This window comes from Mytilus galloprovincialis, chromosome 8 (genome assembly GCF_965363235.1).
Source record: "Mytilus galloprovincialis chromosome 8, xbMytGall1.hap1.1, whole genome shotgun sequence".
Taxonomy (NCBI): Eukaryota; Metazoa; Mollusca; class Bivalvia; order Mytilida; family Mytilidae; genus Mytilus; species Mytilus galloprovincialis.
The window spans coordinates 18293332-18305933 of record NC_134845.1 but is presented as its reverse complement, the minus strand read 5'-3'; the positions used below and the strand labels follow the sequence as shown (position 1 = coordinate 18305933).

At 32.5% G+C, this 12602-nt stretch overlaps 1 protein-coding gene across 1 annotated transcript; it reads left to right on the top strand.

Moving 5' to 3' along the window:
* Window positions 1–1700: 1700 nt before the first annotated feature.
* Window positions 1701–3911, top strand: LOC143085229 (gem-associated protein 8-like). The gene is made up of 3 exons (XM_076261463.1): window positions 1701–2393; window positions 3005–3058; window positions 3683–3911. The coding sequence occupies exons 1-3, from the start codon at window positions 1736–1738 to the stop codon at window positions 3883–3885; spliced, it is 915 nt and encodes a 304-aa protein (XP_076117578.1). The 5' UTR covers window positions 1701–1735; the 3' UTR covers window positions 3886–3911.
* Window positions 3912–12602: the final 8691 nt, after the last annotated feature.

Below are 12602 nucleotides of genomic sequence, written 5' to 3'. Positions count from 1 at the left end.
AATGTCAGCAATGCGTTTTAAATCTACTAATGAGATAAAGGCTTCGTATGTAGCATATCTACATTGAATTATTTTTTTTATATTTTGATTAGGAAACCAAAACGTAACTTTTCTTCAAATTTTCTACAACCTGTATTGTGTATGAAAATCTTCCACGAAAATACATTTTTTAAAAGACTTATAAATTGCGATTGCTTCAGTCAGTAAAGTCTATAGAAAGATGAAACCTCCCTAAAGACAATTTTATAGACTGAAACCACAGGGGCTTGTAACAAATTTGCCGGGTTTACTATCCATACGAACCCCTAAAAAAACACAAGGGAGGAAGCTCATTTGCGACAATGCTTCAAATTATTGCTGTAAAATTTTTCTAAGACTTTCACTTACTTTGTGACCTAAATAAATCTGTTCCCACTTGAATTATCTCTTCAATGACATATACTTATTACCTTAAGTAACCTCTATAACTATTGTAATCCTTAAAACAAACTCGACATTTCTGAAACAGAATGAATCGAGGCCCTACATTTCAAAAAGAAAGTATTAAAGCAACACCTACATGCCTACCGGAAAATATATTTTCGGCATTCTCGGGTGTTTACTATAAATGTTATGTTTTTCAGTAGTCTACTGTATTTTAGATTTCAATAATGTAAAAATTGGCGGGAATTATTAGGTACACACTGTCTTTCATCGTCATATTGTGGTAAACTCCTGAGAGAGCCGAAAATGTATTTTCCGGTAAAAAAAAACCAATAAGAAGCTTTATGACAGGAAATGTACCGGATAACTAACTAGCCAAAAAGTTTCGGTGGAACTTATTATCTAGTTACTTTGTTCTTCCTAGATGGTTTAAAAGTTCCACCGGAACAAAGTGACTAGTTGAAAAGTTCCAACGGAATATATCAACTAGTTAGAAAGTTCCTTTTTGCCAAATTAGTCAAAACCGTAACTAGCAAACTAGCCCAAAAGTTCAAATGGAACTTGCATGTACCAACCAGTCACAAAGTTCCATTTGGAGAATTGATGCATAGTAAAAGCGCAACATATTATATTTGAACCTTTCAAAGGGGAACCAAGATACTGATTACAAAAGTCAAAAGGAACTTATCAACTAGTTTCAAAGCAAAGTTCCTCTTTGGCAAATTAGTCAAAACCAGAACTAACAAATTAAACTAGCCCAAAAGTTCCAACGGAACTTATCAACCAGTCACAAACTTCCATTCGGAGAATTGATGCAATTAAAACAACGGAATAAGTTCTAGTTAATTGTTATACAATCTGAAATTGATATTTTTAAAAGTACCCACATGAGGAGGGGATAATCTTCCCTCTCTTGAGGGTTCTATGAATACTAAATTTGCATGATAATGCAACTTACTCCGTTTTATGTGAGCTATGAAATACAACTAAAATTTTGCTAACTAGTTGTTCAGCCAGAACTATTCTACTAGCTACATTGTTCCGGGACTTTTCAACTACATGTAGCTACTTTTTTTCCAGAACTTTAACAGAATTAAACAACTAGTTGGAAAGTTCCATTGGAATGAAATAACAAGTTGAAAAGTTCAGCTGGAACAAAGTAACTGACGTAACATAGTGGCTGATAACTGATATTATCTCACTGGGCTTAAGGAAGTACAATGCACCAATCAATCAATAAAATGTAGTAATGAATTATTTGAATATAGATTTCACTTTAATTTATTCTACCTTTCAGATTCTATTTCATATTATGGATGCAGATACATGTAGTTCTAAAACCAGCAGTGAGTTAGATCTTCCTGCTGAGGAAGCTACAGATTCATTGGCTGATATTTTATCAACTTCAGACTCTAGTGAAAGCTCTTTAACCAGTCTCACTTCAGATAATCTGCTTCAACAGATGTCAACAGAAGAGGAAACACTCAAACTGAATGAAAAATCAGAAACGGAAACTGATACGTCAGATATGACACAAAATACTCCAAACAATACAGAGTTACCTAACCTTAGTTCACAAGACTGGTATTTACATCCTTTGTTTCAAGGTTATTGGAAACATTATGCCCATGCTATGTCATGGTGTCAAACTCATAGAATAGTCACACAAAAACTACTGCAAAATCAACATCATATTCATCAAAGACATTCTCAACCTAATAGTTTTATTCCAAAACGAAAAAGTAAGAACTTGAAAACTTCTAAACAGCCAATGTTTAAAATACCCAAGTCAAACACAGAAGCACCAATTCCCAAAGAAAGGAGGAAGCAAAATGTGTCCTTTTCAGAAGAAAGTACAACATGTGACGATACCCACTTGTCTGATACTGGCAGTGAAGTATATGAGATGGAAATAACTGATGAAATGGTGGATTTCTTTGCACAGTCAGAAAAACATAGAAAAGAACGAGGTAAAAATGAACCTGTAGAAGGAGTTTTGATATCTCTAATTTGCAGTACATGGCATTTTTTAGTTTAATGAGAGCTGATTAGAAAATGGTAGATTAAACCTGGTTTTATAGCTAGCTAAATCAGTTAATCTCTCACTTGTATGGCTTATATACATACAACAGGCTATTATTTAAACTTGGAATTATTTTTAATTATGGAATTTGCATAATTTCTTGTGCTTGAAATTTTTAATAAATTCCATGTTTATATTGTACTTAAATGTACTGTGCGGCGCACAACACTATCTATATTAAATACATTGTATGGGAAGCGTTATGAACTGCTCAAAACATCATAATACCAAATAAACTTTGAATTTATTAAAAATTTCAAACACAAGAAATTATTCAAATTCCATAATAAAAAATAATTCCAAGTTCAAATAATACCCTGTTATACTAATAAAATAGAAAAATAATATACAAAACAGTCTGTGGTAATACATTGGAAGATAATGATAAAGAATAAGTGGGTAAATGCTAACAAAGAAAAGACACTGACGTAATTTAGGCCTATAAGTAAGGAAAGATCATATTAGATTTATATAATATGCATTTATTTCTATTTTCAGATGAAAGCAAAATAGGTGGTGGTAAAGGTGAATCCTTAGTTGATATTGGAAAAGGTAAGTATTTCAAAAAAAGGGACAAAGTATTTGTTAAATAGAAAATTCAAATGATATAAAGAATTACCCAAAAAGGGTATAAAATATATATATAAAAAAATATACATTGTAACTGTATCTTAAATTGATAACTCCAAGGGTCATTATAAATTTCCTTTCCTTCATTTTAGTCTTCTGTGCAAAACAACCAATTGGATTCATATTTAAGGATGGTTAATTTGTTCTTGTCCTGAATATGTGTAAAATATTTGTCAATGGATTTTAAGCATAAAATTTAAACAGTCATCAGATTAAAAACTATATACATATAAAAATAACTGAAATATATATGTGCATTCAAATGTAAGAATAGATCTATTAGTCCCTGAACATTTTGATTTAGCACTAAAGGAAATGATAAGATCAATGCATTCACCACTTATTGTTTCAGGTTGCATTAAAAAATACTTCATTATTTGCAATAATGTTAAATCATCTCACCCTGTAGTTGTTCCTTCACAAAAGAACTAATAGTTTACCTACAAGTATAAAATGCAAAATAAAAACATTAGAATAAAACTTCATATTCAGCAACATTTGATACAAATAACTCGGTTAATAACCCTTGTTAAATTTTTATTGTAGCCAGCAAGAAAATACCTACAAGTGAAGCCCCAAAGGAGAGACCTGGTATACGTAGAACCTCTGAGATGACACAGCTGTATGGCAAAGGAGCTGCCATGATACATGGAATGGAAACAGCCCTCCAGATGACCTATGATAGGAATGTTGACATTAAACAACCACCTTGTTGGCCTAACATGCCACTTAAAATTGTATTTAGATAAAGCTGCAATAAAGTTATCGTTTTCTATTATAACTTTTCTTTTTAATGAAAGTAACATGTTTTCATGATGCATGTATAATCATACATTTTGTGTCTGTTTGAGTACTGCTATCGCATATTTGTAGTATACTGTAAACCAACCTATTTTTGGGGATACTTTATTTCACATTTAACCTTTTTAAGACCACTTCACAGCTATTAAATTTCACAATATTCTGATTTACTTGATGTAGTTTAGTGAGGAAAGATTTAAGTTTTACATATTCCAAACGATTTGTATTCATGTTATTTTTCTAATCACAAAAGTCCTGAAATCGCTTGCAATAATAAGTTGGTTTACAATAATTGATAGTAGAATTACAAACAGTCAGTATTTATGGTCTGTTTTCAAATGAAAGTTTTCATCAGTGAAATTGTACAGGTTTAGATGAGTAATCCTGGTATAACATGATGTGTCATATGTCAGAAATCTAAGCAAAAAACAGGGTTATTGTTTCTTACAACTGAATGTTATTTTGTCATTGAGTTTTGTGGTTAATTACACCTTATGTAAGAATCCTGGGTTTTGATTGGTTGATAGCCAGTGTATTTTTCACCAATTTACTGTTATCAAATGAATATCGTTCATTTTTTAACGCCGCCGGAGTATTTTCAAAAAGGATATGTCTTTTTTACCCTCTCTGCCGTGGTATTTGCCAAAAAATTCTCTATCCGACTGGACGCTTGTAACGTCACGATCATCAATGTGTTTTTCAACATTAACTTTCGGTGTAATTAAACAGATATAGCATGTTCTAGAGGGGTATTTGCGAAAATTATAAGTCTTGAGAATGAATTTCCCTCACCTTACGGCTCGCGAAATTTAACATTCTCTCGACTGGTATTTTTCGCAAATACCTCTCCTTAACATGATATATCTGTTTAATATATGACAGGTCTGCACACATTTATTTTATTCAAAATTTTCTAAACTTCAAAATCATCACAAGGACATATTTTTAGTTGATTGATTAATTGGTGTTTTACACCACATTCATCCCCCTTGTGCTTTTTTGCGGCATTCAGATTTGATTAGTGGAAGTAGCTGGAGTGCTCTGAGAGAACCACTGATCTTTGGTAGGAAAACTGACAATCCTACTGACCTAGTTACTTTTTAGAGTTTGGAGACATGTGCACCTGTCCAGTGTGGTATTCAAACTCAAATCCTCAGTTTTGACCCGATAGTGATATACTTGTAGACAACTAAGACCCCCAATCACTGAGGCCCTTATCTTTGGTTGAAGACTGTATCCTGACTTGTAGATTAAAGTTAGTGTTATTAGTTACCTTCTCACTGTATGCCAACTTATTGCAGAGAGGGGTGTAAACTTTTTTGTTGTTGGTTAAAATAAAAAAAAATGCGTTTTAGTCTGTTTTTATGCCCCCCACCGTAGCACAGTAGTAAGTTTTACCCTTAACCTTCTGTTCGTCCCAACATTGGTTTCCATGTTTCTGTTCTCTTTCTTTAACTAGTTTGGCTCAACCAAATGTTATGAAACTTATACACAAAACACAGATCGAGTTTGAATCTTGGTGGTATTGCTTTTACCTTTCAAGAGTTATGCCCATTTACAAATGGAAAAATTGCTAAATTTTTCGTTTCCGTTCTTTAACTTTAATTTGCTCCAAATGTTATGAAACTTATACACAATGTTTATTACCACAAAACACAAATCAAGTATAAATTTTGGAGGAGTCATATTTGCTGAATTTTTCATTTCCGTTCTCAAACTTGAGTTTGATTCAACCAAATGTTATGAAACTTATACACAATGCTCATTTTTAAAAACATTTTTTTTAGAGAATTTTTACTCTACTAGGGACTGGGTTATACCCTTTTACAAATGGAAAAATTTCTTTTTCGTTCTCTAAGGTCTTTTATGGTCCATTGCTCAATGGTAAGTTGTTGTTTTTTGGTCTGTTTTACTAATACTATAAGCAATAAGTCACTTGATAAATGGAATTATTGTATGGTGTATACACTATGTCTGTATTGAAATTTTCATCTGCTAAGACCTCATTTCATGGTACATTGATTTGTCGATCAATTTTATAAGTTTTCCTGGTTGAGCTTGTTTTTTAGATACTATGTGGCACAGTGCAATAGGTCAACAGCTATGTTTAAAACATTTGGCTTATGCAATGCTAGTAATGTGTACATGTATTTCCAGTTTAGTTTATATGACCTTGACCTCATTTTCTTGGATCAAGTTAAGTTTATGTGACAGTTGTAGTAAAGCTTTATATTTATGCACATCAACATAAAAAAAATAAGAATTGGACCTGTCTTTTTGTAAAGGCGTTGACCGAAGTACATTTTGAATCAAGCGCGGAAACTTGAAATATATATATATTTAATTTTAAAAGGACGGATACTATTTTCTATCCAATCTGTTATCATATCGTATTATCCTGGTCAAGATTTTTTCTGGTAGAGTGATGTGAATAGATAAAGGCAGATGTGGTGTGAGTGCCAATGAGACAACTCTCCATCCAAATAACAATTTAAAAAAGTAAACCATTATAGGTTAAAGTACGGCCTTCAACACGGAGCCTTGGCTCACACCGAACAACAAGCTATAAAGGGCCCCAAAATTACTAGTATAAAACCATTCAAACGGGAAAAACATGTAGAGCAGGATCTCCCTATCCTTCTGGATCACGAGATCACCCTTGGTCTTTATGTTGGGTTCGTGTTTCTCAGTTTTTAGTTATTCTATGTTGTGTTTTGTTGACTTTGTCGTTTTCATGTCTTATCTTGGCGTTGTCTAGCTGTTTGTCTTCGAATGTTTTTCATGAGTTTAAAAATCTATTGGTATCATTCCATCTCTATAAGATTGATCGCAGAAGACCATCGCAAACAATCAATATATTCAATGACTTTATCATAATTTCATAAAACTGACGATTTTTAGGATACAAATGAGAAATGCATTTAAAAAGTTTTAATATAATTTAATACTCAAATAACAACAGATCATTCAATAAGCCAACCAGAGAATGTCCATCTCATATAGTTAGAATGAAGGTGTCCTTGGGGTACTCCCCAGTTTGAGGTGCGAATAAAAACAATGTCATCTTTATTGAGCACCTTGATTACGAACCCAGTTGCTGAATCGTCGTCGTTTAAAGTTTCCGTGTCAGCATGCAATGATCCATGTACTTGTCCATTGATTATCAGTTCTGTCCACACTTCACCATTTGCAGTTGACCCACCACCAGCGACGAATATTGTCCATGTAAAAGCATAAACTCCGTCTTTTGGTGCACGAAAAGTTCCAGAATAAGTGTCATATCCGTTGCCGAGATTTGTTTCAATCTGGTCAAAGACAATTTCTCGAAGTTTTCCAATCCCTGGACCAGTGTCCAAATGTGTAAGATATGCAGAGAATGCTATATTAGATGTAGAAGGATTATCTGGTAGTAGAAGCCGTTTTCGTTTATCTTCTGGAAAATATTATAGAAATAAAATATTAGTTCCATACCTGAATGAAAACAGACAAATGGAGTACTAGAGTGTTCAGTCTAGAAATGCTCACGAATACAATAAACACATTTGATTTTGTATAAATATACCGCTTACACCAATATTTTCTTATGATTGCCTTACATTTCATACAAAAAATTGTATTACAACGTAAAATGCCAGATAACAAAAACAAGTAGGCCATCATTCAACAATACCATAATACTGCATTTGCGAAGCTAACCTTGATCAGACACTGTTTTTCAAATATCAAATAAACCATTCTAGTCAGTAGTGCAGGATGCCATTTGATCCCCCAGAAATATCAATGCTTACAGCTTGCAGCAGGTTTACAGTAGCCAAATATGCCTCATTGACAGCAAGATTGTAGACTGGCTGGGTGGGTATTTGGAGAAAAAAAAATCCAGAAAAAAATCTCAAGTCTGTTTTCTATCAACCACTCAATCATTACACGGAAAAGAAAACTTAACAAAAGGTTGCAGCATGCATTTTAGAAAGATTTTGTCACCTGATAAATCTGATTTCAGCACACATTCTGTTTCAAGTCTTTCAACTTTACTTCCCAGCTTTTGAATCTCGTTTAACAAGACTTGGATCACATCATCTTTCTGAACCAAAGAATCGCAGGTTTCAGTCAATATTACGATGGCCGCAAATAGTTTTAACAGCCTCATTTCCATATCCTAAAATCAGAGTGCACAATATAGTATGTTTCGTGACAACAATTTTACTAATAGGACAACGCATTTCTGTATATATAGGTTATCTTAGAGATAAACAAATAAGAGGCTCTAAGTAGACGGCCATAGCTTTTATATGTAACTAACTTTTACTGGATTAAAAACGAATGATTAACCATTTAATTATTACATAAATATAAAAACAACAACAACGAATAACTGCCGTTAATAAAAATAACATGTTATTATAATTTCGTGCTTCCGAAGCGATTTTCTGGATTCATCTCATTCAGAACTCTCAAACACAAGACAAGGACGTATAAGACCTAAATTCATGAAGAACTTATTACCTATGACAAAAGAGATCTAAAACTAGGTTAAATTATCTGAAGTTAACTTTGTTAAATGTGATCTCAGTTTTTCTTCTTCGACACTTACCAACGGAAATAGATTTCAGGAAAAGTATGTTAAAAATCATGTCAGTACCGGAGAACTGACTACTGATAACCCATCGGTCTTTTTAATGCCCGTTCAAGAAATGAATATTTGTCAAAATTTGTTATTGTCTACATGCTACGAAAGTAGAAGAATGTGAGAGACATAGTGATTATAATTTTGCGGCGATAGGAGCAACGGCAAACATTTATGTACACATTCTTAACTTTCAGGGGACGGAGGACCTGGATGCTTTATACCTTGTATAATTTTATACAAACGCATTGTGTTATGATATTTTCATTGTTCAGAAACTGATTATTTTCATGCAATTTTCTCACTTATAGTGAGTGATAGGATAACTATATTTGACACAAGGGATCCTTGCAAGGTCTGCATGTCCGTCAGATAGGGGTATACTTACCAAAATGATACAAAAACTAACAACTATATGTTATCGTGCGGCCTAAATAATAAGTAAAACTGATACTGCATAATAAGTTAGCTATAAATGACCCCGAAAAGACAAATGTGAAACAATACAAACGAAAATGCTAACGGCCTGATTTATGTACAAAATGATGAAGTAAAACAAATATTTTATACAGAAAAAAGCGACGACCGCAACGGCAGGCTCCTGAGTTGGGACAAGCACAAATAGAATGTGGCGGGGTTAAACTAGTTTGAAGGCACGCCAATACTTCCCTAACATGAGACAGCGGCGTAACAGTACAACATAGTAACAAACTATAAAAAAACAGATGAAGAGGACTCAACTCATTAGATCGACACAAAACAGAATTACATCTAACAAAACACAAAGTGTACGTGTCAGGGTATCTAGCTATACATCCCCACAACAAAACACACTAAGTACATATCTGAAAAAAACTGGCATCGTTCATTTGACAATGACCTCATGTTTATGGTTCCTTTATATTGGTGAGGTCTATTTCTCAGATGCTTGAAGGATTACATCAACTATATTTGGTAAACGGAATGATTTTAAAGTATATATATTTATGTTTGGCATGCCAAAGTTAATCTGGACATTACCTTTAATACATGGATCATTGAAGATGTTATAATTCATGTTATGTGATACTTACTGTATACACAGCTACTTTTGCATAGGTACTATTTCTGTACTAAAAATTTGTAGTACTGGAAATCTACTTTTAATATTCAGTACTATTTTGTTACTCTAAAATTATTGTAATATATAGGTACCTGTATTTTACAGTGCTTTATTTGTACTTGAAATTTAGGAACTACAGATTTTTGGTTACTACCGTTACATTTTCAGCATTTTGAAAGTTTTTCTATTTCAAATCTCTCAAAGTTATGATTTTCAAACATGGAATATTGTATTATTTCTGTACCAAAATATTTAGTACAAATCAAGTACTGTAAAATACAAGTACCTAAACATTACAATAGTTTTAAAGTAAAGAAATACTACTAAATATTAGAAGTAAATTTCCAGTACTGCATTTTTTAGTACAGAAATAGTACCTATGCAAAAGTAGCTGTGTAACATTTTCCACTCTAATACTTTCAAAATGATTTCAATTATAATCAGTAACTGTAAAGCATGCAAGATATTCCAGAGTGTACACTCTTGAATTAATATGATACAGACCTGTACAGTGGTACACGAATAATCAGTCTCTATCGTGTATCATCAAGTCTCTGGCGAATAAGAATTATTATCGCTATTTTGTGCATTTTTCCTTTCATCTTTTTTTGTGATAATTTTCATATCATTCTACTCGCTTGAGATGGATAATTATCGCTAGACACTAAGCATGCCCGTGGCGTTGCTAACGAAATTGACATGAAATTGACAACGTCGTCATAGGTAAAATAGCGATAAATAGATTATCATTGTTCATCTCAACTCGATTGCCTTTCTCGCTTTCGCCGTCCCGGCTCAAGCGAGAAAATCAATCTCGTTTAGATGATCACCGATAATCTATAAATATTTGATTTTTTGTCCTGCCTTCTTTTTTAAGGTCGTCTGTGCTTATCTTCGATGTCGGTTAGAATGTTCAATTTATTATGATCTTTAATAGCACTGTATGCGGATCATTTCTTTTAAGTTTTGTTGCACTTGATGCCCTGTAATATGTTTTTTTTTCTGCATCTAACCCCATTGTGTGGGGACTGTAGTAACAACGTGACAGAAACAGCTTATAAAATTTGATATTACACACCTTCAGAATTATTGTGAGTATATATAAAATTATATAAGACTCAGTTTTATTTCTGACAAAATGAGAAAAACATACAGATAGGCCGAACACCGTCCGATAAACTTCTGGTTTGAATTGTTTTACATTGTCTTTATCGGGGCCTTTTATAGCTGACTATGCGGTATGGGCTTTGCTCATTGTTGAAGGCCGTGCGGTGACCTATAGTTGTTAATGTCTGTGTCATTTTGGTCTTTTGTGGATAGTTGTCTCATTGGCAATAATACCACATCTTCTTTTTTATATATTCAATTTCCTTCAATAAACAACGTTGGCTTCTCGCCATCTTATTTGTCACACACCTAAAATAATTTCCAAAAAACTTGAGGCTCTTTCTACAATGCTTACAGTGAACCACTAATTTGATTCTTTCTTTCTTCTAAGAATTTGAACTTATGTGATTTTTTAAAAATCTTATTCATTATATATTTAAGTCTAAAAAAGTGTATTTTGGCATTAATATAGGTTTTTATTATGCTAAAGTTTTTGAACTAGATAACCCTATATAGCTATAGACAAAGAATATAATAGATAATATTTTCTTACAAAAAAAAAAACTTTGGATTTTGCAAGATTAGTCATAGATTTCTGGATTAACACCTCGAAAATAATAATAATTTGTTTTTATATGTATTTTTGAAGACCATGCTTCCCTTTTTATATCAATAATAATCACACACAAGAAAACGATGATTCCTACATTGGAAAACAAAGCCTGCCAAAATGTAGACTTTATAACCTTGGTTCAGTTCTATACATTTAAAAATCTATGAAATAGAACTTTTTGTTTTCACTGGTCCAGTTTTGCCTTTTCGTTTAATAACCATGTAATACATGATAGTAACATGTTTGCATGCTTTAGATAGTCATACAAAGTATTCTCAGCTCTTCCCAAAATATTTCCTTATATGAGATTACAATCTGACCCATTATACTAAGTACTACATATCATATATATATGTCACATTATCGATAAGAATTTTTGTACTACGTAACTTTTCAGAATGTTTGTTTGTAACTTATTAATTGTGATCATATTTTTGGTTTCTTCTGGCTCTTCGGAAACTGACACTGACACAAAAGTCGCATTTTTAATGAAGGAAGTTCAAATGCTGAAATACAAAATTGAAAATGAGTGTGTTTTAAATCTAAATATGACGATAAGAAATCTATATTTTCAACATTGTGACATCAAAGAACTGTTTTTTTAAAACAGGAATAGCTACATGTATAATTAAAAGAGGCGAAAACGAAATAAGCCAAGGGATATGCAAGAGCGTCTGCTTTCGTTTGAGAAAATAAGAGAACATATAAATAAACAAATTATTTCCAAACACAAGCGATTAACATTTGGTAATGGTCAGCAGAATTGTTTTCAAATTGACTCAAATTTTATTGGCGTGGATGCAATATAAGCTTTAACACAATTACAGTATACGACATTGGAATAATTTAATTCACACAACATACATCGATTTGTTAACGCTTGACTAGTATAGACAGAAACTGCTTTTGAGCAGTGATAGTATACACAAGCAGCGATCGATACCGACCAAAAAATAATAATTAGGAAAATAAGATCAGCTTGAACTCTAAATTGTCTCTGGAACAAAATTTATAATTGAAGCTTTTGACCTCATGTTAAGAAAAACAAAGAGTAAAACATTTGAGAACATAATAACCAGAAAAGTTTATTCTGAATAAATGAAGAAAAAGGAGAAATTTTTTGAATGTCAAAGAAATATTGGCTTCTACGTGTATAAAGTAATGCTAAATACATAGGAGTATTCAAAGCCAAATATATAAGTTATGTTAATTATTAAAA